This window comes from Temnothorax longispinosus, chromosome 2 (genome assembly GCF_030848805.1).
Source record: "Temnothorax longispinosus isolate EJ_2023e chromosome 2, Tlon_JGU_v1, whole genome shotgun sequence".
Classification (NCBI taxonomy): domain Eukaryota; kingdom Metazoa; phylum Arthropoda; class Insecta; order Hymenoptera; family Formicidae; genus Temnothorax; species Temnothorax longispinosus.
Genome location: NC_092359.1, coordinates 2,783,829 through 2,811,357, shown reverse-complemented (window position 1 = coordinate 2,811,357; position 27,529 = coordinate 2,783,829). Strand labels below are relative to the sequence as shown.

At 37.5% G+C, this 27,529-nt stretch overlaps 2 protein-coding genes and 1 long non-coding RNA gene across 5 annotated transcripts; 1 reads left to right on the top strand and 2 right to left on the bottom strand.

The window, feature by feature from the left end:
* Positions 1-1,075: 1,075 nt before the first annotated feature.
* Positions 1,076-17,127, bottom strand: LOC139808133 (uncharacterized). Its single transcript, XR_011730793.1, has 3 exons — positions 16,777-17,127; positions 16,436-16,536; positions 1,076-1,110 (listed from the first exon to the last, which is right to left on the bottom strand). It is a non-coding gene; the product is annotated as an uncharacterized lncRNA (long non-coding RNA).
* Positions 1,117-5,479, top strand: LOC139808130 (caspase-1-like). Its single transcript, XM_071769796.1, has 4 exons — positions 1,117-2,018; positions 3,539-3,750; positions 3,825-4,139; positions 4,237-5,479. The coding sequence occupies exons 1-4, from the start codon at positions 1,894-1,896 to the stop codon at positions 4,491-4,493; spliced, it is 909 nt and encodes a 302-aa protein (XP_071625897.1). The 5' UTR covers positions 1,117-1,893; the 3' UTR covers positions 4,494-5,479.
* A 4,063-nt stretch (positions 17,128-21,190) lies between the features above and the next one.
* On the bottom strand, positions 21,191-27,447 carry LOC139808743 (E3 ubiquitin-protein ligase XIAP-like). 3 transcript variants are annotated; one of them, XM_071771078.1, is made up of 6 exons: positions 27,233-27,447; positions 26,406-26,616; positions 24,295-25,140; positions 23,928-24,149; positions 22,094-22,936; positions 21,191-21,947 (listed from the first exon to the last, which is right to left on the bottom strand). In XM_071771078.1, coding segments are annotated over exons 1-6 (2,442 nt in total). In that variant the 5' UTR covers positions 27,235-27,447; the 3' UTR covers positions 21,191-21,629. The 3 variants fall into 3 exon arrangements, with proteins under 3 accessions (XP_071627179.1, XP_071627181.1, XP_071627180.1); XM_071771080.1 differs by lacking the exon at positions 27,233-27,447 and adding an exon at positions 27,004-27,159; XM_071771079.1 differs by lacking the exon at positions 27,233-27,447 and adding an exon at positions 26,820-26,973.
* Between the last annotated feature and the right edge of the window lie 82 nt (positions 27,448-27,529).

The window sequence follows — 27,529 nt, the reverse complement described above, 5'->3', positions numbered from 1 at the left end:
AATTTTACCGAGTAACAACAAGTGAGAACAGTCGTGGAATAATTTATGAAACTAGAACAACAAAGTAACATCGTGAAAATAAGCTTTTTTTTGCTTTAAAAAATTAATGTATATACATTTGAAATGTGCAAAAAAGAGTGTGAGATTTTATTCACGTTTTTGTTTCTACTAATGTGAGCATAGACGAATCCTTTTAAAGGATTATCCTTTTAAAACTTGTTAGTCTAAATTTGCTTTTTATAACATTACGTAACTTTATTGTATCATAAACATTTCTTTTATTGTAAAAGAGAAAAATTACATAGCTTTTAATGTAGAAAAATATATATTGTAGCACCACTTCTTTTAAATTTTGAAGAAAATGTCTATAAAAAATTATAAGTAGACGCAACGGTAGAAAAATGAGTAATTTGAAGCGTTTATTCTTGAATCACATGTGCAGCGATTACATGTATATATTTGCGTAGGCAAGTCATGTGAATTGCGTGTACTGGTCGAGCTATCGAGCACAAACGATCAGCTATAGGTCATAGTGCATCGTACATATTGTATATATCCGCATCCGCGGCGAAACCGTATGTCCGGCCGGGAGAGCAGAAACGTTGCGAAATGAATAATGAAAACGTGAAATCCGACGTTCGGCGATGTGACCGCGAGTGATAAAAATTCGAGATAACCGGTGAGACGGAACCATGCGCTTCCGGGATCGATTCGGTCGCGGGTATGTAGTATCGCGCGAGTATACGATCGCAGGAGAAACGAGGGGGAGGTATCCAAGAGTGATATATATCGTCTTCGAAGGGAGGAAAGCGTTCACGCGCGCTCCGAGATCGCGGAGAAGACGACTCTCTGGGAGAGATAAGTGGGAAATACATTCAGCAGCGTACCTATTATAATCCAACATTGGAAACACGTAGACCGCTTTTGCCCAAGTTGCGGTAGCGAATACCTGGCGAGGGATGCTGCAAACGTTGCGCTTGTGCGGCAATGCAGCTAGTTAGTAGCTGTTCTTTCGTTCCGGTCGTGTTGCTGCAGTGCACGCCCGAGTCTACGCCGCCGCCGCCGTTGAACTCTTCCATGCAATCCAAACTTGCTATGGGTGCACGGCAGCTGCGCATACAAGGTGCAAGAGTTATCGCGTATCGATGTCGATATACGTCGCCGTGTCGTGCATCCCGTGTAACTATATCGGTCGATTGGGACGTCTCGAGCTGACCCCGGATGCCCGTTCAGAGATTCTCTCTTAGACACTTCGCTACCGAGGCTGCACGATTACTATCTGTCGCTGGGGTTTTCTCGTTTTTTAAAAGTCTTCTCTCAATTTTCTCACTTCGAAATGTAATGTTAGATTATGTCTCGATAATTTAATATCGAGTTAAATGTTTGCTGATGAAACGAACGCGAATTGAGAAACTGATTGAATCGCAAGGTTTCGTAGTCTACATCGTAGCGAGAATCCATCTCTCGCTGGAACTTTGCAATTTTCAAACTTAAATAATTACTTAGATAACGTCTAGAATTAAATAAAAACGATAATCGATTCGTTTAGTATTATTCAGTATTGCCCGAGCATAGATGTTAAGTAATTTTATTTATTAAATAATTCCGTACTACATTATTGTTGATAAGACAATTGTCGCATATTTTAGTTTATCTTTCTGTTCGCAATCAACGATTGCGAGAGGACCTTCAGTTGCTCCCGTATCATTAATAATACTACTTTGTCTTATAACTGTTACACGTGTTCATTATAACCTTATTTATAATTTTATCTGATTAATATTACTTGTGTAAGTAAAAATAGCACTATAAAATAAATGTGCAAAATAACATAAAATTCTTCTCAACAGGAGGGTAAAAAACTTACAAGGAAGCTGGGCTACATCGATTAACATGTTACAAGCGGAATTAACGCGTACGCTAAATAAGCTACATGAAAGAAATGAACAGATGCAAAAATATCAAGATCAGCAACATGAAACAACTCAACTATTGCAAAAATATCAAGATCAGTCTAGGTGAGTCAATATCATAATGTTCTAATCATAAAATCGCTTAGCCATTTAAACTTGAGACACGGAACGTTTTTTAAGGATGTCGCCTCGCTAAATCTGCACGTTTATGTCCCACGACTACTTTCTTGTATCAGTTCTTATATGGAAGCGCGATAAAAAAATTATTTTTTTACATATCTCGCCGTCGAAGAATCGTCTTTATCGATGTAAATGTAGATTAGGGACGACATTTTGTCGGAAGTGCTTTCTTCGGGCTCACTTTCGCCTCCCGATTCGCGACTAATTCTCCTCGAGGGAGTTTCTCAGGGAATCCGCGGGGAATTCCGGGGGATGTTGAATTTCTCAATCTCGTCGAATTTCTCAATCCCGCGACAAGAACGGAGGAGATAGTTTTGATCTGTGCGATGAATGGAGCCTCGTGCTCGGCCGTGCCCATCCGTTCGATTTCCCTCATGCTTGCGACGCGGCGCGGCGTTTCCATATCGCTTCAATTAATTGAGGCAGTGGTTGCTACCGCGCTACCGTTCGACGTAAATAACCTCTCTCTCTCTCTCTCTCTCTCTGTCTCTCTCGAGCACGTGTACTGCTCCACACGTGCCGCGCTGCAGCCACGGTCACGGTGTAAGATTATGAATAAATATAATAATTCAAATTTGATATAGTCACATTAAGAGGTTGTTTATCAGATTGTAATAAGCAATGACTTACTTTAAATGTATGTATAGTCAAAATAAAGAAAGATTTTATCCAACGTAAAACAACAAATAACTTTTATTAAGATAATATTTATTCAAACTAAGTAATTCATTATTAGTCTATACGCCAGGTCGATTGAGCATTTTTATCGAGGTTGATGGCTCAAGTTAATGTTTTTTTTATGTTTTTTGGGTCGTAGAACAAGAATCTGTAAATCATTTTTTCGTAAGTCAATGCAATAAAAAGTTATTAACAATTTATTTGTTTAAATTGCCCTAGCGATCAAACTATACATCCTATAAAAAAATTAACTAGAGAAAATTTGTTCCTCTTTTTACGACATATTTTCATCAATAATCAAAATTTTGGAAAAATTTAAACGCCATTTTGTTCGTCGTAAAAAGAGGAACAAATTTTCTCTAGTTAATTTTTTTATAAGATGTATAGTTTGATCGCTAGGGCAATTTAAACAAATAAATTGTTAATAACTTTTTATTGCATCGACTTACGAAAAAACTATTTACAGATTCTTGTTCTACGACCCAAAAAACATAAAATAAAACATTAACTTAAGTCATCAACCTCGATAAAAATGCTCAATCGACCTGGCGTATCGACTAATAATGAATTACTCAGTTTGAGTAAATATTATCTTAATAAAAGTTATTTGTTATTTGTTTTACGTTAAATAAAATATTTCTTTATTTTGACTATATATACATTTAAAGTAAGTCATTGCTTATTATAATCTGATAAACAACCTCTTAATGTGACTATATTAGATTTGAATTATTATATTTATTTAGATTGAATACAATTTTTTTCAGGCAAATCAAATACTACAAAATGAGCCATCCCAAAAGGGGGATGGCCATCATTTTCAATCATTCAAATTTCAAAAAAAATTTGAAGGCAACTGATCGCCCTGGAACATTCAAGGATACCGAAGGCTTAGAAAAAATATTGACAAAACTAAAATTTGAAGTAATAATGTGTTTAAATTTTACACTCAAAGAAATAAAAGACACGTTACGAAAAGGTAAGATGCACCTTATCATAAATATAACTGAAATATATGTAACGGAAATAATAAGGAAATTATTACTTTTACAGCTGCCTTAAGAGATCACACAGAAAGCGACTGCATAATGGTTATTGTTTTGTCCCACGGAAGATTTGGTAAAGTTCTAGCATTCGACACCCTCTATGATGTTAATACCCTGCCGAAGTATTTTACTGGGGATAACTGCCCCACCCTGGCAGGGAAACCAAAAATGTTTTACATCTCAGCATGTGGAGGAAACGAAGAAGACCACGGTATAGAAGCGGAAATCGAAATAGATACCGACCAGATAGAAATGGATACATATGAAAAATATCGAATTCCAATAATGGCAGATTTCTTGATCACCTTTTCAAGCCATCCAGGTATTGTCATCCGTATTATAAGTTTGATTTCAGTCATTTTATTACAATAAATGACTGTTGTTTTAATTTAATTTAATTTTAATTAAATATTTTACAGGTTATATTTCGCACAGAAGCACATTGAAAGGAACTTGGTTCATAGAGTGCCTATGTTCCGAATTAGAAAAGAATGCAGAAAAATTAGACATACTGACTATCTTAACCAACGTAGCCAGACAAATTGCCTTTTATTATGAGAGCAAAAAAAGGGAACAAACAGAAGAACAGATAACAATACCTCAAAAAAGAAAACAAGTACCATATATAACGAGTACACTAACGCGAACATTACAGTTTACGGGTACTAATATTTAATTTTAATTTATTTTTAATTTATATTTATTTATTCATTTATTATATATTCGTTTTTAATTTATATTTATATTTTATGCTTTAATTTTAATTTAAATTTATATTTATTATGTTATTATAATATTTATTATGTTTAATTATTTTTATGTTATAAATCGCGCGCGCGCACACAGAATAGCTATAAAAAATAATTTCAGGGGAACCCAAATGGGAATGAAAAAAGTGCAATTTCTTTTTTTATATTAATCCACGAATACCGCTTGCCGGATGATGCGATAAATCATTTTACCGTAGTGAGCTTTACATATATTTCAATAAAATTCTTTGCATAGGGAATTTGAAGTATGAAATTGCATTGCGCTTTTTTTTCAAAAACGATCACACAAAAGTAATTTACGAAGCTAATTCAATCGCGAAATGAAAAACGTTTCAATCTAAAAGTAACTTTGATTTAATGCTTGTATTTTTCTCCTTATGTAATTTTATTTTAAATTGATGAATTTCTTTATGTAATTTAATATAAATTAATAAATTTCTTATTTTTATTTTTTTATTTTTTAATATATTACACGGTGCGGCGTTAAAAATTAAAAAAATAATAAACTTCTTATTTAGTTTTTATTTTTTAATATATTACGCGGTGCGGCGTTAAAAGTTAAATTAAATTCTATTATAATTACGAAGTTGATGATAAACTAACGTCAACATTTTCTAAATTGAATTAATCAAATAAAGCTTAAGATGAATAAAAAAATATAAAATGTTGGGAAAAAAAAAAATTTGTTTGCACGCTTAGAAATAAAATTCGCGATACATACATGCCTTTTTTATAATGGAAGGCTTGCTTACAATGGAACGCCACTGCTTACAATAGAGATGTCACATCGATGTGGAATTATCGATACAAGCGCACGCGAGAATGTATGAACGACTTCGTCAACAAAGCCTCGAAGGTTATTGAAAGCTTGTCTGTAGTGTCTATACCTGTAACTCTCAATCTCAACCCACTTCTTCTAACGATGATGTCATTGGAACGCGTTACACATATAGCGTGCTTATCAAGCTCGCTTTTAATTTTAATTGAAGCGTTACGGCAATCACCGCGATCAGAATTTCTATCTTTTGGATTGGTATACGTCGATCAATTTATTATTACAGACAAATATCATTTCTTGCTCAAAATTATGCATACAATTTTATTTTAAATCAAACCTGGATTTGTAAAAATAAAAGATAACATCTTGATAATGCAATGTTATTATCTGGAAGCCTCTCTATTTTTAACGGCCTGTAATCTAAATATCTTTATCAAGAGGAAAGAGAGAATGAAAATTTCTAAACAATTTTCCTCATATACTTCCAGCAGTTTTCCTGTTTCGCTCTAAAAGATAAGCTATCAGATATCACGCGACTATCTGGTGTTGAAACTGCTCATAACTCCGCTCCGTGAGTAGAGTTCGCCGGTGTTATAAGAAATGCTCGGCGTACGTGTTTACGCAGCATCAGCTGTTGCTTTCGCGAAAGAGTCGCTCGTCCGTATCGCAACTCTCGTTGCGCCTGTGTACACTAGTAAACGTGTAAACGAGCGATACTTTCATGATACGCAATTACCGCGGCCGACCTTTCCGCGTGGCGCGGCATAACAATCAACGCGCTCCTCGAGAGAGAAAGAGAGAGAGAGTGAGAGAGTTACCTTTATATCTCCGGGACGCGGCGCGCTATCGATTCTTCTTGACGATCGCGTTTTAGCCGCGTGTAATGCAACAGCCCGATAAAGAGCTGCAGAAGACGCAACACGACGATGAAAGCCGCAAACCCGCGGCGAGTATGTAATATTGATGAACTGATGTTCGTTGCGGCCACCGCTGTTGCAATATTATTGGTACCGTTGAGTAGCTCCTTTGATCACGAGACTGCGCGCCTAGAACGTTCGCCGAAGAGCAAATACGAGAACGACGGACAGAAACTGAAGCACCGACCATCGTACGGCGTCCCTTATATACGTAAGATATATGTCTTTGATAAGAAGTTTTTTAATATTCTCCCAGTCTGTCCCCGTCGAGATAAATATTTTTATATACGAAAAGTGTTTCGCGAAAACGTTTGAGAAAGAAAGAGAGTTATCTTAAATATAGTTCCTTATATACATATATTTTCTTCATAATCAATTTCTAATTTTTGCAAAAGAAAATATCATCACGCGGGTAATGTGATATTTATCCACGACGAAATTAAATTCGCGTATCTCGAAAGGCTCCCTGAAAGAGAGGGCCGTATCGCGAATAATTTTTGCTCGTTTAAAAGCGTCGTGGAACGCAGAAAAAAAATGTAGAATGAGAAAAATGCATTTTTCCCCGATGCGAAGTGTACAAATTGTTATCCGTTGATTGCAAACGAATTAATTAAATTCTTCGTTCATAATATAATGCAAGATTAAATTTACGGGATGCTTCGACGTCAAAACTGCGTTCAACTGCGTTTAATTGCGTTATTTTTTTTTTCGGGAAATATAAAAATGTATTGTAATAATCATTGATTAGATAAAAATTACGGCAAACCGCGCCCGGCGTTTCAACGTTTTCGTATATATTAATAGCAATCAACATGGATGACGATTCAGATATTTTTAGCTCTTGCGCCTTACTAATTTTCCGTCGTCGCATAATTTGATCGCCACGAGGCAGTGAAGAGGAAAACAATAAAAGAAAGAAATCGGACACGGATAAATTCGTTAAAGGAGTATTCCGAGCGAAACTCGTAACGACGTTAAGTGTTCGTTGGGCATTGTCGCGCGTAAAGATGCAGAAGAACGCTTTTAGTGTTTCACGTCAATTGACATTCTGAATGCAAGAACCGGGCAATTTTAGCTTGAAGGCGCGTTGGAGAAATGCGGAAGTACTAGGAAGACCTCGTGGAAATTTTACTTAGTTTTTACTTAACCCTCGCTCGGTGAGAACAAAGTCATTTATAGAACAAGATGAAACAAAATATATTTCTCTTTTAAACTACATTTGATATCTTAAATAAAATGTAAGAAGATACGGTCCAAATTTGGCTTATTGTAATCAATCCTAGGATTATTAAAGAAATTCTCTGATATAATTCTCTCTGATAAATCATAAAAACCTCTGCTGGTATCCTCGCCAGGAAATTTCGAGCGAAGAAGAAAATGAAATTATTATAATCAGAGTCAAATGTCATATTAATAATGTCCTTTCATTTTACATTGCAGCATTGTGAGAATTCATCGTGATGATAAAGGGGGTGCGTATGTATATAATCCTTCATTCAAAAAACGTATCAACGTTTGTGAAAACCACGATGATCAGAATACGACCGATTATCACGATTGTGAAAACTAATATAAATCCGTCCCGCTTTTGTTCGCCGTGTATGTTATCCGGATACTAAATCTTGCATCGATCGATAGACTATTATTCAACCGAATGCCGAATAACTCATTTATTGGAAAAAAAAAAGGAAGCGGACTCGTGCGGCCCTTTCGTTCGGGCCCTCGATCGCTTTATCGATTTTCCGACAATCGGAACGCAGTCCGATAAAAGAAACTAATCAAGAGACCGCGGATAGTATCAGATACGGGCGATATCGCGTCGCGCAGCTCGATCGAGAGCTCATCAGCGTAAACGGCGTTAAGTGACGTGTTTCGCACCGATTGTGCGGTGTAAAAGGCGACGGGCGTGATTGGCAATTACGTCGTGCGGAAGAATAAGAAAAGAAAAAAAAAAAGATCGGCGCAACCCAGCCGAGATCACGTAGTCGTCAGCGTCGCCGCGGATCGCTAGCGCGAGCGCGAGAACCCGCATGCAAATTGGGGCTTAATTTGTTCGTTAGCGCGCTTAGCTCACCGAAGAAAAGTTAAATTGAACTAGCGGAAATTCCGCGGCCAACTCCGCCGGCGATCTACCATCTACGTACGAGCCTTCAAATCTGTGCGCGTATTCCACAAAGCATATTACACTTGACGAAACGAGGAAAATTTTTTCTTCTATCTATACCTATTCAAAGAATGAATCTATTCCGAGTTATAAGATACTAAGGGAGATATCAACGATAGCATCACTATCGGAATACCGATACTTTTATTTGAATTTTGACACTTTAGTTTGCTTTTGTCAAAAAATATCAAAAAACATTTCAGTTTATATACAAGAAATATTTTTCAATACATTTCTAAAATATATTTTATATATTGTTAGTAATAATTTTTGTATTATAGTGAAAAGCAAGCAACGCCGCCGCGCCAAACGAGAGTAGCAAGCGAGATGACGCGACGACCGTGACGCGATTTCGCCCGCGCTCACATTGCCGTTACCTTTGTGCATACACCCGAATTTCGGGGCAAACGTAATACAGGTTCACGCGCTTTTAACCGTTTGGCATATGTCGCTGTGCGTTACGTTATGAATACACATGGCGCGTATGCATCGTTTTGCAGAAAGAACGGCATAAAAATCATCAAAAACGACTAATTGCAACGCTCGAAAATTTTTAACTGACACAATACGCGATATAATTCCTCAAAAGCTCAATAAATGATATCAAAAAGATAATCCGATATTAATCAATTTATCGGTAACAGAATTCTTTCTGAAAGTATGTTACAATTATTATTAAAATGAAATTAATCAAAAAATGACAAAATAAAAATAATCGAAAGATTATTATTATTATATGTTGCGGAAAAAATCGTAATTTTATGTTTTGTATTTATATCGTGGAAAGATTTTAAGTTAACTAATTTTAAACTAACCAACTTAATTTTTCTGACATTATTTCTGTAATACAGATATGTTTTATAAACTCTTAATAACACGAAATTATCGACGATAAGATCTCATTTTTCCAATATATTGTTAATAGAATTATCTTTAAACGTTGCAATTTTCAGTTATTAATATTATATAACGAAATTGCTATTAAAGATTTCTCGAATAGTATTTTCTCTTTTATGTCATTTAATTTTGTGTCATTTAATTTCTTGTTGTTTATACGTCCAGTTCTATTTCCACCACACTTCGTGGTACACTCAAATTTCGTGCAATCTTGTCTTTTTTTATAGAAGGAAATATCATTATAGATTGCTATCAACGTAACAATTTAGCCCATTTGAATAAGAATATTAATCAGTTCAATTCTTTAGTAAAAAAAAGAAATGACACGAAATTTTCATGGAATACTAATTTCATCATAATATCTCGACATTTCCATATTATGTAAAATACATGTTTCTAGTACAAACCGGTTCATTCAGAACCATTATCTTTATTACTATCAGTATTGAATTACCATGTTCAATGGCACGTTCAGTACAGAGCCGTGTCCGGATTACATCGGACGTTTCTAAGCCATGTCAGTTTGAATTTGCAAGTAAAAAATTTTTACAATTGAGAATAACGCGACTACGGAATTTGCGAATTGTGAACTGTAAATTATTGCGTTCTCGCCCGGAGAGGGATTGAATTACAGTAATAATACGCACAAAAGCTGAAATAGGGAAAAGAGGGAGGAGGAGAGTGAAAATCATTAAATTCGTTGAAAACCACAATGAAATGTATCGATTAATTCTCTTGTCCCATTTTACGATCACTTCTCCACGGAAACTAGGCAACGCGCAAGGATCGCCGCGTTTAACCGTGACGCAATGCCATTTAATTATCATTCATTACCTGCATTATCTACTAATTACGTGAACGCAAACGTAGAAATCGTTCCCAACGGTGTGCGCGACGCGAAAGGTCAAGCGAAAAATCATGTGAAATTCTGTATGTACATATATATATCTTTTTAATTCTGAATGCATACGTTTTCACAAGAAATACTCAAATAACATAGCCGCTCGTGAGTGAAAAAAAATTGTCGCGGAATAACCGTGAACATATACATTCTGTTTAAACGTGCGCGATTTCATGGCTGCGTTGCCTCGGATCGTAGCTTTTTCAATTTTCTCCGCGGCAAACAACTGAAATAACCAATTTTGCGACACCAGTCCATCACAATCTTTTAACCGTTTTCCGAAAGCAGCGATAGAATATATAGTATAATAAACACTTATAGGTGAATGTACTTATGCACACGCATATATAGGAACGTGAATAGGTATTTAAACGATAAAATATTTAAATGGCAATAAATATATAATCCGGTAAAATTAGTTTACCGCGCTAAATTATTCACCCTTTTCTTCGAATAATTAATTATATTAGCGAGCAAAAAAGAATTTGTGATAAAAATAGTACTGAATACAATAGAATAGAATACGGATTGTAAAAAAGATATAAGATATATATTATATAATATTAAAGTTATAGCTGGAAATATGCTGTTCTTCAAGATTTAGGATTTTACGTGATAATAATTATATGTATACTCGCATCGTATTGATGTACAAATTGATTATGATTCAATACACATATAAGTGTAAAAAAAAATCAAAATTCATAAAACTAAAAATCTTACGCTGCTTTTTTTATTGCGACAGTTCGTTTTGTTGTAGTATAAAAAATTTTCAATATACCGTAATTTTTAAAACAATATATGTTTTTTTAGAATTGTTCCTTCGATAAATAATAGAGGAAAGTCCCCTATTATGAGATACATCTATTTTGCGTGATTGCCGGAAGTTTATGCATTTGAAAAATGTAGTAGGCGAGTGCACGCACGATCGAATAATAAATTTTCCACTAAATAGGTTTTACTCTAAGGGCAATAGTAGATGGAACCAACAGATAGAACCTATTAGTTTAGCAGAAACCTCTAGGAGCCTATCTCATAATAGGGGACTTTACTTTACTGTGTAGCGAAATAGATAAAAAATAAATTTCATATTTCTGAATCATAAGTCTATTCACGTTCTAACTATTTTACATTCCAAATTGGAAATGTTCATCGTTTTAAGTTTAAGTTTGCGAAGAGATAATAAAAATTCCGGGAGTAACATTCCGCTGTAAATGATTCTTCAATTAACTTTTACGGATTTCCTGCGACAATTTTACTAGGATCGACTGTAAAGAACATCGAGTAATTTACGACTTAATTATCAAATCTACTTAAGGTGACAGATGAAAGGAATGAATGGCCAATTAAAATTCGCTTTAAGAATGTTGCTTTTGATATAATCTTTATTCCTTGTAAAATTCTGTATAGTATTCTCGTTAACTTACTCTCTTCACTAAACTCATATATACTTTGCTAAACTTAAACTCAAAGCGCAGTCCAGAGTATATTTTAAAGATAAAGAGACTATTAAAATTAAATCATCAAATCCGTGGCCTATTTATATATAAGCCAAATAAATTTATTTTATACAAAATTAATTGTTGAATTTAGAGAAAGTTCTAAGTTTGTATTTCGATCAATTAATTTCGCGTTTCTGTCGTTCGCGCAGCGACAGGAGATGCACATATGAAAACCTTAATTTGATCTATACTCTCTAGATCTGAATCAGTGACTATTCACTGATCACAGTGCTATTCACTGATTCAGATTTAGAAAGAGATAATAATAATAATAATAATAATAATAATCTATAGATAATAATATATAATTACTATTACGTAATAATAACAGTAATAATTATTTTATTTACAATGACTCATCTGAGCAATAACGTCGAGAATAGCATCTAGAGCTAGATGAATATTGCATGCATCTCGTGGCAAAGTGCGGCCAAATTTCCATTGCCGATCGTATTAAAAACAAAAAAATCGAAGTAGTTTCAAACTCACGACACAATCGGATCCTCCCTCCCGCAAACGCGCGAATTCGGGACTGAGGGAAAAAGCGCTTTCGACGGCCACCGACGCGACGTTGCAGTTCCCGTAGGTACGGCTTTTAGTTTACGTTCGTGCTAATGGTTTATTGACGCGACCGACGCGTCCAAGTTCCGACGTTTCTCCGCGGTTGTAAGAAGATTACAACGTAACTTCGCCCCAAGTCGGCGGGGCACGTCATCTACGTGCGCTTCTCTCCATCGACTTCGCCCGCGCGCAACGATCGTGGTACGCAACGGTTGACGCAATCTCGTTACGTCGGTGGAAACAATTCGAGGCATTTCGTATCTCCGGAATGAGAGAAACCCGCTACCCGTGTCTGTCTGTCTGTTTGCCTGTCGGAACATCCAGTTTACAGCGGGATCGAAATTAAATGTGTTTATCATCCGCCAGTGCGCGAGGGGAAGAGCGAAAATCACGTTTCCGCAACGAAATTATTAACGGGAAGTGTGTCGTTAAACTGACGTCGCGCGAAATCCATTTGTTGAAATTATCTTTCCTCGATATCGCCCTGCCTTTCGCAGCACGGAATGCGGCGGCGCGGGGGAGAGACTCGGTTAAGAATCTTCGTGATGTTCCATTTTATCATATTAATGAAACGTCACGGAGTAAGTCGCTGAAAAATTCCGCACGCAGCCGAGGTATTACCCGAAGAGACAGAGACAGAGACAGACAGAGAGAGAGAGAGAGAGAGAGAGGAGAAAGAAAAAAATATTACCTCCGACTTCATCGTTTCACTTCGACAATTCGGAAAAAAAAATCAATTTTCCAGGATATCGCGCGCACTCCCCTTCTAGCAGTATCATTTGTTGTCCTCGCGCATCGATCGCGCGCGCGAGGATGCCCCGCGGTTTCTCTCGGAGCATCTTTTTGAGTTCCTCCCGCGCTCATTCCGAAGACGCGATTTATCAACGTGGAAGACTGCGATCTCGGGTTTCCATTTAATCACACGCGAGTTGTACAACGCTGCACGCGCCATTTTTCTTATCCCGTACGAAGACGCATACTTCCCTATTACCGTCAATTTGCTTTTGAAGAAACGCGTTTCTCTTCCTGGATTAAGTGAACAACGTCCGCCGACTTTTAGTTAAATGTCAGTCAGGCTTGCGAATGCGTGCAGCCGTGAAACAGAGGGGAACGTATTAAACGTATATAAATTCCACTTGCTCGCAGAAAAATTCTTAACGCTCCACGTGAGTTAATGCATAAATAAATTATGAGTTCCCTAGCTTGCGGTATAAATGTTCATTTATACATTCTCAGATCGTTGTGCGGCGCATGCTTCCGATGACAAATAAAATTGCTGCTTTTCCAATCGCGCGCACATACGCATGTATGTACATTCGCCTATTTACTATTTATGATATACGTCTGCTTTGCAGACGTTTGCAGACATATATCATAAATAATACGATTATATACTCACGAGTGATGCAAATCGGATCGGATTATTAGATCCTAACTGTAGCTCACTTGGTTATAAATTTTTGATAAATACTCAAACCGAATCATCCTAGGTATTAATCGAGGTATTAATATAAACGTTCTTCAAAAATGTATTTTAAATCATAAGATAAAATAAATTATTTTCAAATTAAATGTTACGATTAAATTATTTATTATATTTTTTCTAATTAAATTTGTTTTGAACCCGCATCTCTATTTATTATTTATAATACATATCTCTCAATTTCTTATCCATATTATAACATATATTATATTATAATAATATTATACATTATTATATTATAATAATTATGTGTTTAAAATGCTTTGAAGAATTATTCACATAAAGCCCCTTGCACAATGCCAGGCAACAGGCAATAGGAACAGGGAATAGAAATCAGAAATCATGTATAAATGCAGAATAAACAGTGACACAGGCAATAGACACAGAGTTTCCGTCACGTTGGAAATTCTGTGCCTATTGCCTATTGCCAACCAATCATAGCATTTGAATTTTTTAGGTTGTAATTAACGATTTTTGGTTATTTCCTGTTCCTATTGCCTGTTGCCTGGCATTGTGCAAGGGGCTTTACGCTTGTAATTCAACAATGAGAACGCTACCATTATGCCAAGTCGGGACAAAGCAAAGTTTCAACGCTTTTTTAGCCGGCAGTTCACCCGATGCGAAAAATTAATTTCGAAAAATAGCGACGACCGCGGCCAGGAACGCTGTCTTCGCACGGTGCGGTGTATACGTACTTCCTACTGTTCGTACTCATCTACTTCACTGATGGCCCATCGTCACGACGACTTCCCGAGGGGCCGCATCGTCGGTCCGGGACGGTCGGCGTCGAGTAGTAAACGGATCCCTCTTCCTTCGGTTTCTTCTCCGGTGCGCGCGAATACCAACCACCAGATGCTTGCCGCGGACGAAGCTACAACCCAGGTAGCATTAATGTCTAAAAGACATCATAAAGATGTCTTTAAGATGCCAGAAATCTTAAAGATGTTTTTATGATGTCTTTTAGACATTAATTGCTACCTGGGAAGCTGCCGCCGAGACCGCGAACGATCCGCACGCGCGATCTCACGCACATACCATATCGTAACCATACGTATGTCAGTACTCCGTATATCGCGCGCGCTCGCGCACACACACTACGCGCCAATAGGGATGAGACGAGGGCGAGGCGGCTTGAAGTTAGCAAGGTGAAGCTCGACTTAGAACCGCGCCGTTACACCGTCATCGCGGACTGAAACTTCCTCTCCAGGAGCGAGTTGCATCACCGCTTCTATACAAAGTCACCGAATACCAACGGTGAATCGTCCTGTATATATACGTGCATGCGCGCGCGCGCTCACGCGCTCCCGGCCGAGTTCCCTTCTTCCTTTAGCCTGTTCAAGGGCAGAGACGCGTTGCGTTGTAAAAAAAAAAGGACGATTCCCCCTATGTGGTACGCGCGCAGTTTCGAGTTTCGACCAGTGTTTTTCAACCGGCGGCGCACGGCGACGCGTTTCTTTCGTCAAAATTCTTCTACCTTCCCGGTAGCCTCGACGTTCAATGAATTTTAAATTTTATTTCAATCTTACTACTTACAAATTAGACAGTCAAAACAGATATTCATGCGCGCGTTTATTTAACCCGATAATTACTTCGCCATACAGAATACGCGATACACCGAAGTGTCCGCTAAATATTCTTGAGCTATCTCTCTCTTTCTCATTCTTGAGATAAAAAAAAAAGCAATTTGTTTCTAAAAGAAAAGAATTGAGAAAATCAAGTTTGCCGGAGCTCGAATACGAAAAAGGAATTGAAAAACCTCGGCTTCGTAATTTACGAGGGAAGTCAGCGGGAAGTTAGAGCGGCCGAAGATCGAATTGCAGCGAAATTTCGTAATCGAGAGCGAGTCTGACGCGAATTTCAGACCGTTAGACCAGCCGATTGATTCCCCGCGATATTCACCGGCGCGAATCGAAAATTTACGATTAGAAATCAACCGCTTGCGCGAGGATATGAATTGCAAATTTGGCGTCCGGCCAAGCCGATAATCGTGAATCGATCTCTTCCGCGAGTTACTCACGGAGCAGATTGCGAAATCCTTATGCGCCCACGCGTGCGATGTGTTCCGTGATATATTCGATAAACCGTGGAAAAAAATGCGTCGCCGTGAAACGAAACGCAGTTACTTCCAAGACGAATTATCGATACACGGCGCGTTTGCGATCAACTGTTCGTAATCGATCACGAGAGCGCGAATAAAAAAGAAACAAACGAGATTGAAAAAATAGAAAGTGTTCTCTAGCAGAACCTCCGAAATTCCGTCATGCCCGTTCTAGACTGGAGGATGAAGCGACTCTCGGCTCATCCGCCTTCTATAGTGTACGTGACATAAACTATACATAAACTATAGATTTTTAAGCGTCTACACCACTCACTCGGATGAGCCGAGAGTCGGCTCATCCTCCAGTCTAGAACGGGCATCAATGAACTTTGCGGTGAATCGGACTGCGTCGAACTTCAAAATGGAGAATCCGTCGCCGCACAAAGGCGAAATTCTCGCGTTTTATCGTGCAACTTCACGTTGAACGATCGCGAGATCGACACTCGGACACGGCGCATCACCACAAAGTAAAAACTCCAAGCGGAACGACAAAAAAAGGACATATACGTCACGAAAATACAAACGCAACGTAAACACGTATACGCACATCAGCACGTATCGCCTGTTCTGAAGAGGTTATCGCCGTTGTTACCGGTGTAGCTGTAGTACTACGCGTCCCGTCGCCTCGTAAACGTTTCAATCCCCAAACTGACGGGCGATCGAATCAGATCCACATAAAAAAGCGAGATCTCCGCGGCAGAGAATGGATGCGTTCAGCCGATACTCCGCTAGCCTAGCAATCGTGAGCAGTCGCACGTTTTCGCTCGTTTCCTCTCCTTTGACCCAATGGATTAAAAGGAGAGGAAACGAGCGACTGCTCATGATTGCTAGGCTAGCGGAGTATCGGCTGAACGCACCCAATTCTTTCGTAGGAGCCGTTACCGTTACCTCGCGCGACGTCACCTCGACGGAGTCTCGCGCGCAACTACAAACTGCAAGCAGAGCACTAGAGCAGTGCAACGACTGCAACGTGCAACTTGGTGCAACTTGCACTGTGCAAGCGCCGCTCGTGGGATCTGCCGGCAGTGCCCATGATGTAATAAGATAGGTGTAACATTCCCGTGGATGCGCACTCGTCCAAAGTTATGGACCAATCAGGAGTTGGTCGCAAATGCTAAAAAGCAATATGGCTGCTAACAGCTGTTGTTGTTAGCTGTCATTCTCGGGCAATAAAGCGAGAAAAGTTATAAACACTAAACAGTTATTAAAATATGTATATAACTTTATATATGTATATAACTTTATTAAAAACAATCGCATAAAAAGATTTCGTATGAATTTTTAATAATAGGCTATTTTTAACATGTAAAGTATTCTAAGCAAAGATACATAAATATACTTCATTCTTTAGGAATTAAAAAATTTGTGATTATAATTATAAAATTACTCAAATAATACACAACCAATTTTAATATCTGCACAAGCACAAAATCTTACAAAGTAAAATTTGAGCAATTCTAAATAACTGTTTATCATGCTAACAAATACTTTAAAGCTTTGATGATCTATAACTAGTACATTGTATCACTAACTTCTTTGTGTAAGTCAGATCAAATGTTAGAACTAAAAGTGGTTATATATATATGTATATATATAAAATAATGCGGTATAATAATGCAAAACTATTTGCATATTTCAGTTTTTGAGGTACCCTGTATGATATTGTTATGATTGATGTACTAACATAAAATTTGATTCTGGTAGTTTAGTAACAGTGGTCTTTTATTTTTAATTTCTTAATAATTTAGAACATGGAATTCGGGATGAATCGAGAGGACGACCGAATGACGTCCATACCTAATCCTTGAAAAAAAAAAAGCCTTGGATCGACCAGAAAAGTCCATTTATCACGTGCACAAACTACGTATCTTACAATCACAATCTTATTATCACAAAGTTTAGCAGCATTTGCTGGCAGTATTATTTACTTAAAATTATCGCTCCTGATAACAGCATTTCGACACATCAATGGTATAATTACGACTACCAACGATACAGGGGAAGTAAACGAATTTATCACTCATGACGTTTCTTAGAAATTAAGAGACACCGACAAACGTGACATTGATATAGCATAAGATACCCTCTTTCTTAATTTCGGATAAATGGATTTTCGCGATCTATCGGACGTTCCCAGATAAGGCAGGCGGTCTTAACCTCCGGCTCGGCCGCGGGTGAAGGCAACAATAATTTTACAAATTTCATTATTCGCCGCGCTTTGCATTGTATTTTAACAGATTTTAATTTTATAGTTTACATTTTTAATATATATAATTTATCTCACATTCAAATTTCGCGGCTGCATTTGCGACCAATTTCTTATTGGCTGTCCGATCATGCGGCCACCATTATGCGCAATGTTACACCTATCTTATTACATCATGGCAGTGCCGGCGCTGCCACTGGCTGCACCTCTATGAAGTTGGCCGGACAACTTCAACGTATCGAACTTTCATTAATTGGAATCGATTGGTGGTCGTTTGGTGGTCTTTGGTAGTCTAGTCCGATCGTTTGGTGGTTAGTCGTTTTCCTGTAAAATAAAAATGAAATTTCCGGTGTGAAGTTAGCCGGACAATTTTTATTTTTCAACCAATTTAACTTTTTTATAGCTCATTCGACGCGGAATCGTTTGGTGGTCACGAATATCACCGGTAAAACGTTTGGTGGTCAACCGTTTTCCCAAAAAATAGAAAAAACCGTATGCGCATAATGCCGTAGTCGGAACAATTGTATTTATCACCCAAATTGACTTTGATAGGGCTCAATCGACGCGGAATCGTTTGGTGGTCACGAATATCGTCATTAAAACGTTTGGTGGTCAATGGTTTTCCTAACAAATAGAAAAAACCGTACTCTCACGCCATTGGTCGTATGACTCCGTGACGTTAGCTCGGTAATTTGATGAATAAACATTATTTATCAATCAAATTGACTTTCATACGGCTCAAGCGACGCGGAATCGTTTGGTGGTCACGAATATAATCAGTAAAATGTTTGGTGGTCAACCGTTTTCCCAGAAAAAAGGAAAAACCGTATGCTCACGCCATTGGTCGTATGACTTTGTGCTATTAGTCAGAAAAATTGTATTTGGCACCCAAATTGACTTTGATAGGGCTCAATCGACGCGGAATCGTTTGGTGGTCACGAATATTGTCATTAAAACGTTTGGTGGTCAACCGTTTTTTCTAAGAAATAGAAAAAACCGTACTCTCACGCCATTGCATGGTCGCATGACTCCGTGACGTTAGCTCGGTAATTTGATGGATAAACATTATTTATCAATCAAATTGACTTTCATACGGCTCAATCGACGCGGAATCGTTTGGTGGTCACGAATATAATCAGTAAAACGTTTGGTGGTCAACCGTTTTCTCAGAAAATAGGAAAAACCGTATGCGCATAATGCCGGACATATCACCTCTGTGTCATTAGTCGGAACAATTGTATTTATCACCCAAATTGACTTTGATAGGGCTCAATCGACGCGGAATCGTTTGGTGGTCACGAATATCGTCATTAAAACGTTTGGTGGTCAATCGTTTTCCTAAGAAATAGAAAAAACCGTACTCTCACGCCATTGGTCGCATGACTCCGTGACGTTAGCTCGGTAATTTGATGAATAAACATTATTTATCAATCAAATTGACTTCCATACGGCTCAATCGACGCGGAATCGTTTGGTGGTCACGAATATAATCAGTAAAACGTTTGGTGGTCAACCGTTTTCCCAGAAAAAAGGAAAAACCGTATGCTCACGCCATTGGTCGTATGACTCTGCAACGTCACGAAGTCATACGACCAATGGCGTGAGAGTACGGTTTTATCTATTTCTTAGGAAAACGATTGACCACCAAACGTTTTAATGACGATATTCGTGACCACCAAACGATTCCGCGTTGATTGAGCCCTATCAAAGTCAATTTGAGTGACAAATACAATTTTTCTGACTAATAGCACAGAGTCATACGACCAATGGCGTGAGCATACGGTTTTTCCTTTTTTCTGGGAAAACGGTTGACCACCAAACATTTTACTGATTATATTCGTGACCACCAAACGATTCCGCGTCGATTGAGCCGTATGGAAGTCAATTTGATTGATAAATAATGTTTATCCATCAAATTACCGAGCTAACGTCACGGAGTCATGCGACCAATGGCGTGAGAGTACGGTTTTTTCTATTTCTTAGAAAAACGGTTGACCACCAAACGTTTTAATGACAATATTCGTGACTACCAAACGATTCCGCGTCGATTGAGCCCTATCAAAGTCAATTTGGGTGCCAAATACAATTTTTCTGACTAATAGCACAAAGTCATACGACCAATGGCGTGAGCATACGGTTTTTCCTTTTTTCTGGGAAAACGGTTGACCACCAAACATTTTACTGATTATATTCGTGACCACCAAACGATTCCGCGTCGATTGAGCCGTATGGAAGTCAATTTGATTGATAAATAATGTTTATCCATCAAATTACCGAGCTAACGTCACGAAGTCATACGACCAATGGCGTGAGAGTACGGTTTTATCTATTTCTTAGGAAAACGATTGACCACCAAACGTTTTACTGATTATATTCGTGACCACCAAACGATTCCGCGTCGATTGAGCCCTATCAAAGTCAATTTGGATGATAAATACAATTGTTCCGACTAATGACACAGAGGTGATATGTCCGGCATTAAGCGCATACAGTTTTTTTCTATTTTCTGGGAAAACGGTTGACCACCAAACGTTTTACCGGTGATATTCGTGACCACCAAACGATTTCGCGTCGAATGAGCTATAAAAAGTTAAATTGGTTGAAAAATAAAAATTGTCCGGCTAACTTCACACCGGAAATTTCATTTTTATTTTACAGGAAAACGACTAACCACCAAACGATCGGACTAAACTACCAAAGACCACCAAACGACCACCAATCGATTCCAATTAATGAAAGTTCGATACGTTGAAGTTGTCCGGCCAACTTCATAGAGGTACTGGCTGCCACCGCTGGCCACCGCCAGGCCAGCCACCCGAGCCGCCTCACAGTAGTGAGAGACCTCGAACGCGATTGGCTCGTGAGTCGAGCCCCCGGATCTGGCCAATCACGTTTCACCGCTCCGCGCCGCCGACGCGGCGGCTCGATGCGGCGGCGTAGAATTGTATCTCATGTCGAATTACGACAATAAATTACGCTATAAAAATATTCATCAGTCACGCCGTCTCAAAACTTGCAAGTAGATTTGTTGCCTTAAAATAGATGAGCTAAAACTGATTACGAAAAATATTTAATCTTGGTATCATTTGTTTATTATATAATATATGTATAAACTACAACGAAGCATGTCTGATAGATTACAATAAAAATTAGGAAAACAACAGGTTGATTAAACTAAATTTCGTCATTAATTTATAATAGAAAGGCTAATAAAGCCAGCCCACAAATATTCGACACAGAAATATTTGTATTAACATACATTGCTCTTCTCAATTTGCCACTAAAGAAGATTCAATACGGATCGAAACGGTTGGCGATCACATAAACGTATATAGTAGACTAGCATTGCCATTGTAGAGCTTTTAGCAAGATTTGAAGGACAGAAGATATGCTTGCTGAGACGCTTTCTTTTTCTAACCTTTTGGGAAGAAGGAAAAATGGAGAAACAATCTCAGCAAACATATCTTTTGTCTTTCAGATCTTGTCAGTTCTCCAATGGAAATGCTCAGTCTGTTAAATACGTCTATGGGCGATTTTAGAAATAATTATACAGAATCCGCGCTTGTACAGTACGTTCAACAGGCTTACGACATACGCCGCATATTTTCATATTTTTTGCACACTCCGCACACGCCAATAAATGTCTGCACGGCATAAATAAGATCCGTACTTCTCTACTGTGGCAAATTTTGCATGATATTTCATCCTCGTCGCGTGGCTTGACCAAACCTTGGACAAGTTGTTCTTCGCTGCTAGCCTCTCCTGATACGGCACTTACTTCTGCAGTATTAGTTTCTTCAGAATAGAATTTCTCAATATTCTCGAATTTATTAATTGCCAATAATATGCTATCCTAAAAAAAAAAAAAATAAATAACTTAAAATTAATGTTATTATATTCAACACAATTATTTCATTATTTTTTAAATAGATGGGAATATTTATTACGAATATACAAATTGTACAATTCTAATAACAATATATTTTGTTAAATACTCACTGCTTCGATATCCGTTCTCCCGGCAATGCTGCTTACAAATTCCGTCCCTTTAGTTAAAATCAGATAAGGACAATATTCGAACCTCTTAGCGTGCTTTACCCACGGATCATCTTCTGGCTCCCAATCCCTTAATTCTCCACCACAGTAATAGCACAATGTTTGATCGCCACTTCCCGTGTAATAGAAACCAGCAGTTGCCAGTGTCTCTTTAGTTTGCGACACTACTTTAGGCCATCTGTCGAACGAGGCTAATCTCGCAGCATAACTGACATATTCGGGATGCTTCGGTCCTGAGGCCATCCCTCTCGCTATTCTCGCAGCAATACTGACATATTTCGGTCTTGAGGCCATCCCTTTCAATTTACAAATCACTCTTTCTTCAAAGTAAGCCTTGTTATATATTCCACATACACCCACTCCTTTAGGTACAAATGCCGGAATCGTGTTAAGATCTGTACCGATCGGCACGTTGCCGCACGGAATATTATTAATAAACCGACACTCCCCAGACCATTGTTGATGATAGGCCATCGGATTGTCATCCATCTGCCATATGCCATATATTTCTATTGGACATTCGAAACATTTCACCTTGTCGCTCTCTCCAGTATAATAAAACCCAGCCGCCGCGAGTTTCTCTGGCTTTATCCATAAACCGCCTGTCCATGGCCAATTTTTGAAACTTTCCAACCGGGTGGACTCAAATCGATAATCGGCATACGTTTCGTCGAAAAATAAGTGAGATTTTATTGGTGAACTGGGTGGCAAACGACATTGAGGAATCGCGTAGTGTTCGACGCATTCAGTCATTTTCTTAATGTTTGTAAGGATGCCCTTGTGAACCTGCAAAGAAGAAATAAATATCAATAGATACTTAAATTTAAATATAATAACAATTTGTCAAAAATTTTACTCAATGTATACTTAACAAACGATATAAACAATAAATACATTATCATTTAATTAATATTTAATTCAATATCCAGCATATATAATTGCTGTTTAAAAAATATGTCACTGTATATTGCAAATTACATAAAGCTTTTAAAAATAAAGTAACAAAATTCAATTTGATGTGATTTTATAGTTATTTATCTCCTTCCAAACCAATATTCTCATCCGAAACACTTTTTGCTATAACTCTTACTTTTAGAAATAATCGTAACACTTTAAATGTCTCATTTTGAATACATTCACGATGATGAAAATATAAAACGTGTTATTTTTATATTTGTTTTTAATTTAATATTTAAATTAATATTTTAAACATGCAATTTCTATACTGGTCTAATATATAAAGTTATTTACGTTTAAAAAGATTACGAAAGTATTATATACAAAGGATTGATAAAATAACGTGAACATTTTGTAGTGTATTTCCCAGTTCGTATATGTTCACCATTATTTTGTCCATCCCCTGTACGTGTGTATGTGTACACTGCCCGTCAACGATTTCTTTCCTGAGGTAAGGGGGGAAACACTATAGTTCTAGTGATTTTAATAGAAGTAACCAACAGCGTCTCTAGGCTTCTATGTTCCCCCTTTATCTCAGGAAAAGACAGCTCGTTGACGCGTAGCGTACATACATATACACACGGAATCTTTTATCAGTCTTTTTTTTAATTTTTTATCAGTCTTTATAATGGTGATAAATAAAAAATTTTATAGCCGAATCCGCGGATTATTTATCACATGGATAAAGACACTAAGATTTACACTTGTATAGTACGTTCAACAGGCTTTATGACATGATTATTACGCCGCATATTTTCATATTTTTCGCACACTCCGCACACGCCAATAAATATCCGCACAGCATGAATAAGATCCGTACTTCTCTACTGTAGCAAATTTTGCATGGTTCCATGTCGCATCGCTTGTCACCTTGGACAGATTGTTGTTCGCTGCTAGCTTCTCCTGATGCGGCATTTACTTCTGCGATATTAGTTTCTTCAGAATAGATCGAGTTTTGAGAGCTTCCGCTAGCAATACTCTCAGCATCAATATTTTTCTCAATTTTCTCGTTTAATTTATTAATTTCAGATAATATGTTTTCCTAAAAAAATAAATAAATAAATAACTTAAAATTAATGTTATTATATTCAACACAATTATTTCATTATTTTTTAAATAGACGGGAATATTCATTAAATATATAAATTGTACAATTCTAATAACAATATATTTTGTTAAATACTCACTGCTCGGATACCCGTTCTCCCAGAAATGCTGCTTACAAATTCCGTCCCTTTAATTAAATATATATAAGGACAAAATAAGAACCAGTTAGCGTGCTCTACCCAGGGATTATCTTCTAGCTCCCAATTTCTTAATTCTCCACCACAGTAATAGCACAATGTTTGATCGCCACTTCCCGTGTAATAGAAACCGGCAGTTGCTAGTGTCTTTTTAGTTTGCGACATTCCTTTAGGCCATCGGTCGAACGAGACTAATCTCACAGCATAACTGGCATATTCGGGATGCTTCGGTCTTAAGGCCATCGCTATCGCTATTCTCGCCTCACGACTGTCACTTTCGGGACGCTTCGGTCTTGAGGCCATCCCTTTCAATTTACAAATCAAGAAAGCCTCGTTATATATTCCACTTTCAATTACATCGTCGTCGTCAGGCACAAATGCCGGAATCGTGTTAGGATCTGTACCGATCGGCACGTTGCCGCACGGAATATTACGAATAAACCGACACTCCCCAGACCATTGTTGATGATAGGCCATCGGATTGTCATCCACCTGCCATTTGCCATATATTTCTATTGGACATTCGAAACATTTCACCTTGTCGCTCTCTCCAGTATAATAAAACCCAGCCGCCGCGAGTTTCTCTGGCTTTATCCATAAACCGCTTATCCATGGCCAATTTTTGAAACTTCCTAACCGGGTGGACTCAAATCGATAATCTTCATATGTTTCGTCGAAAAATAAGTGAAATTTTATTGGTGAACTGGGTGGCAAACGACATTGAGGAATCGCGTAGTGTTCGACACATTCAGTCATGTTATTAATGTTTGTAAGGATGCCCTTGTGAACCTGTAAAGAAGAAATAAATATCAATAGATACTTAAATTTAAATATAATAACAATTTGTCAAAAAAATTTTACTCAAGGTATACTTAACAAACGATATAAACAATAAATACATTATTATTTAATTAATATTTAATTCAATATCCAGCATATATAATTCGGTTTTAACATACATTTTTTTTATTAAGCGGTCAAAATTGAAGAAAATATAATACCTACACAAAAATGTGCTGTGACGTCATTTCTTATATGTGACGTCATTTCTTATATAAGAAATGACGTCATACCCTTTGAAGTTGCCGTCATCAAAGAAACTTTAGCAAGCTATAACTTTCTCAAATTTAGGTTTTTTTTTTAAACTCAAAAAGTACTAAAAATCGGCTTAGATTCTCTACATTAATTATGGATACCGCTTAATAAAAAAAAAATGTTAAAACCGAATTGCTGTTTAAAAAATATGTCACTGTATATTGCAAATTATATAAAGCTTTTAAAAATGAAGTAACAAAATTCAATTTGATGTGATTTTATAGTTATTTATCTCTTTCCAAACCAATATTCTTATCCGAAACATTTGTTGCCATAACTCTTACTTTTAGAAATAATCGTAACACTTTAAATGTCTCATTCTGTATACATTGACGATGACAAAAGTACAAAGCGTGTTGTTTTTATATTTGTTTTTAATTTAATTTTTAAATTAATATTTTAAACATTAAAATGGAATCCCTGTCTAATAAAGTTATTTACGTCTAGTTATTTACATTTAAGATGATTAAGAAAATAACGTGAACACTTTGTAGTGTATTTCCCAGTTCGTATATGTTCATCATTATTTCGTCCATCCCCTGTATGTGTGTATGTGTACACTGCCCGTCAACGATTCCTTTTCTGAGGTAAGGGAGGAAACACCAAAGTTCTAGTGATTTTAATAGAAGTAATCAACAGCGTCTCTAGGCTTCTATGTTCTCCCCTTATCTCAGAAAAGGACGGATCGTTGACGGGTAGCGTACATACATACACACCGAATCTTTTATCAGTCTTTATAATGATGATAAGTAGAAAATTTTATAGCAGAATCCGCGGATTATTTATCACATGGATAAAGATACTACGACCAGTACGCTTGTAGAGTACGTTCAAACGCTTACGACATATGCCGCATATTTTCATATTTTTCGCACACTCCGCACACGCCAATAAATGTCTGCACGGCATAAATACGATCCGTACTACCCTACTGTAGCAAATTTTGCATGATCGCTTACATTCTCGTTGCATGGCTTGTCAACTTGGACATATTGCTCTTTGAAACTTTCCAACCGGGTGGAATCAAATCGATAAGCGTCATATGTTTCGTCGAAAGATAAGTGAGACTTTATTGGTGAACTGGGTGGCAAACGACTTTGAGGAATCACGTAGTGTTTGATGCGTTGAGTCACTTTCGTAAATTTTTTTTTTAAAGATGCCATTATGAACCTGTAAAGAAAAAATAAATATCAATAGATGCTTAAATTTAAATAGAATAACAATTTGTCAACAATTTTACTCAATGTATACTACAATGTATACAATGTAACTATACATTATACATAATATTTAAACATTAATACATAATCTTTGAAATATTCTTATAAAATATCGTATGGTAATGATTTTTATGAAATATTTTATGATGTTACACGAAGATATCAAATAGCCTGAATGGAAAGTTCAACGTGGGATCATGGCGGATTCATGCGTGAGGCCACGTGAGGCGCACGTGGCAAGAAGCGTCATATAGACACAATTGACGCCAATTTTCCAGAGATTTCCGATCGAGTTTGCTGACATACAGTGGATAGGTACTGCGGACAGTTCGTTTACCGAATAAAACTGCACAAATGTGTGTGCGGTAGGTACTACACGCGAATACAATGTCGACGAGCACGTGGTGTATCAGCGAGCAAAAAAATATATAAGAACGAGTTTTAACTGTTATTCTTAGCGACGCTATTTTTCCCTGTGTGGAAAACACCACCTGCCGCTCGCCTGATATATTTTTATATTAACACGAACGAAATAAAAGAAAGAAAAAAAGACCGAGAAAACTTACATCTAACGTTCCGCATCGACAAACCGAGACTGCCGTGGCGTGGACTGCCGCCTGCCGGGAGCGTCGGACCAGCTCTGGTGCTAGTGCTAGGCCGTACAGTAGCGCCACACATCCACTTTCAGGAATTGGAACTACGAGTCACATCCACTTTTCGATACTGTCGGTGAAGTTGGTTCATGTCGGTGCTATGTATGCACTTTTCGATATTGTCGGTATTTGGTGGTTCGTGTCCGAACTGCCTAGTTGGAGGGGATATGTTGGCCGCGGCCAGCGGCCACGGCCACAGTCACAGTATAT

Excerpts from the sequence above, each read along its gene's own strand:
- LOC139808130 (XM_071769796.1), top strand. The coding sequence starts at position 1,894 with ATGTTACAAGCGGAATTAACGCGTACGCTAAATAAGCTACATGAAAGA. Across the intron at positions 2,019-3,538 it reads AAATATCAAGATCAGTCTAG|GCAAATCAAATACTACAAAA; the intron begins GTGAGTCAATAT and ends AATTTTTTTCAG. Across the intron at positions 4,140-4,236 it reads CACCTTTTCAAGCCATCCAG|GTTATATTTCGCACAGAAGC; the intron begins GTATTGTCATCC and ends AATATTTTACAG.
- LOC139808743 (XM_071771078.1), bottom strand. Across the intron at positions 25,141-26,405 it reads ACAAGCCATGCAACGAGAAT|GTTCACAAGGGCATCCTTAC; the intron begins GTAAGCGATCAT and ends TCTTCTTTACAG. Across the intron at positions 22,937-23,927 it reads AAATTTGCTACAGTAGAGAA|GTTCACAAGGGCATCCTTAC; the intron begins GTACGGATCTTA and ends TCTTCTTTGCAG.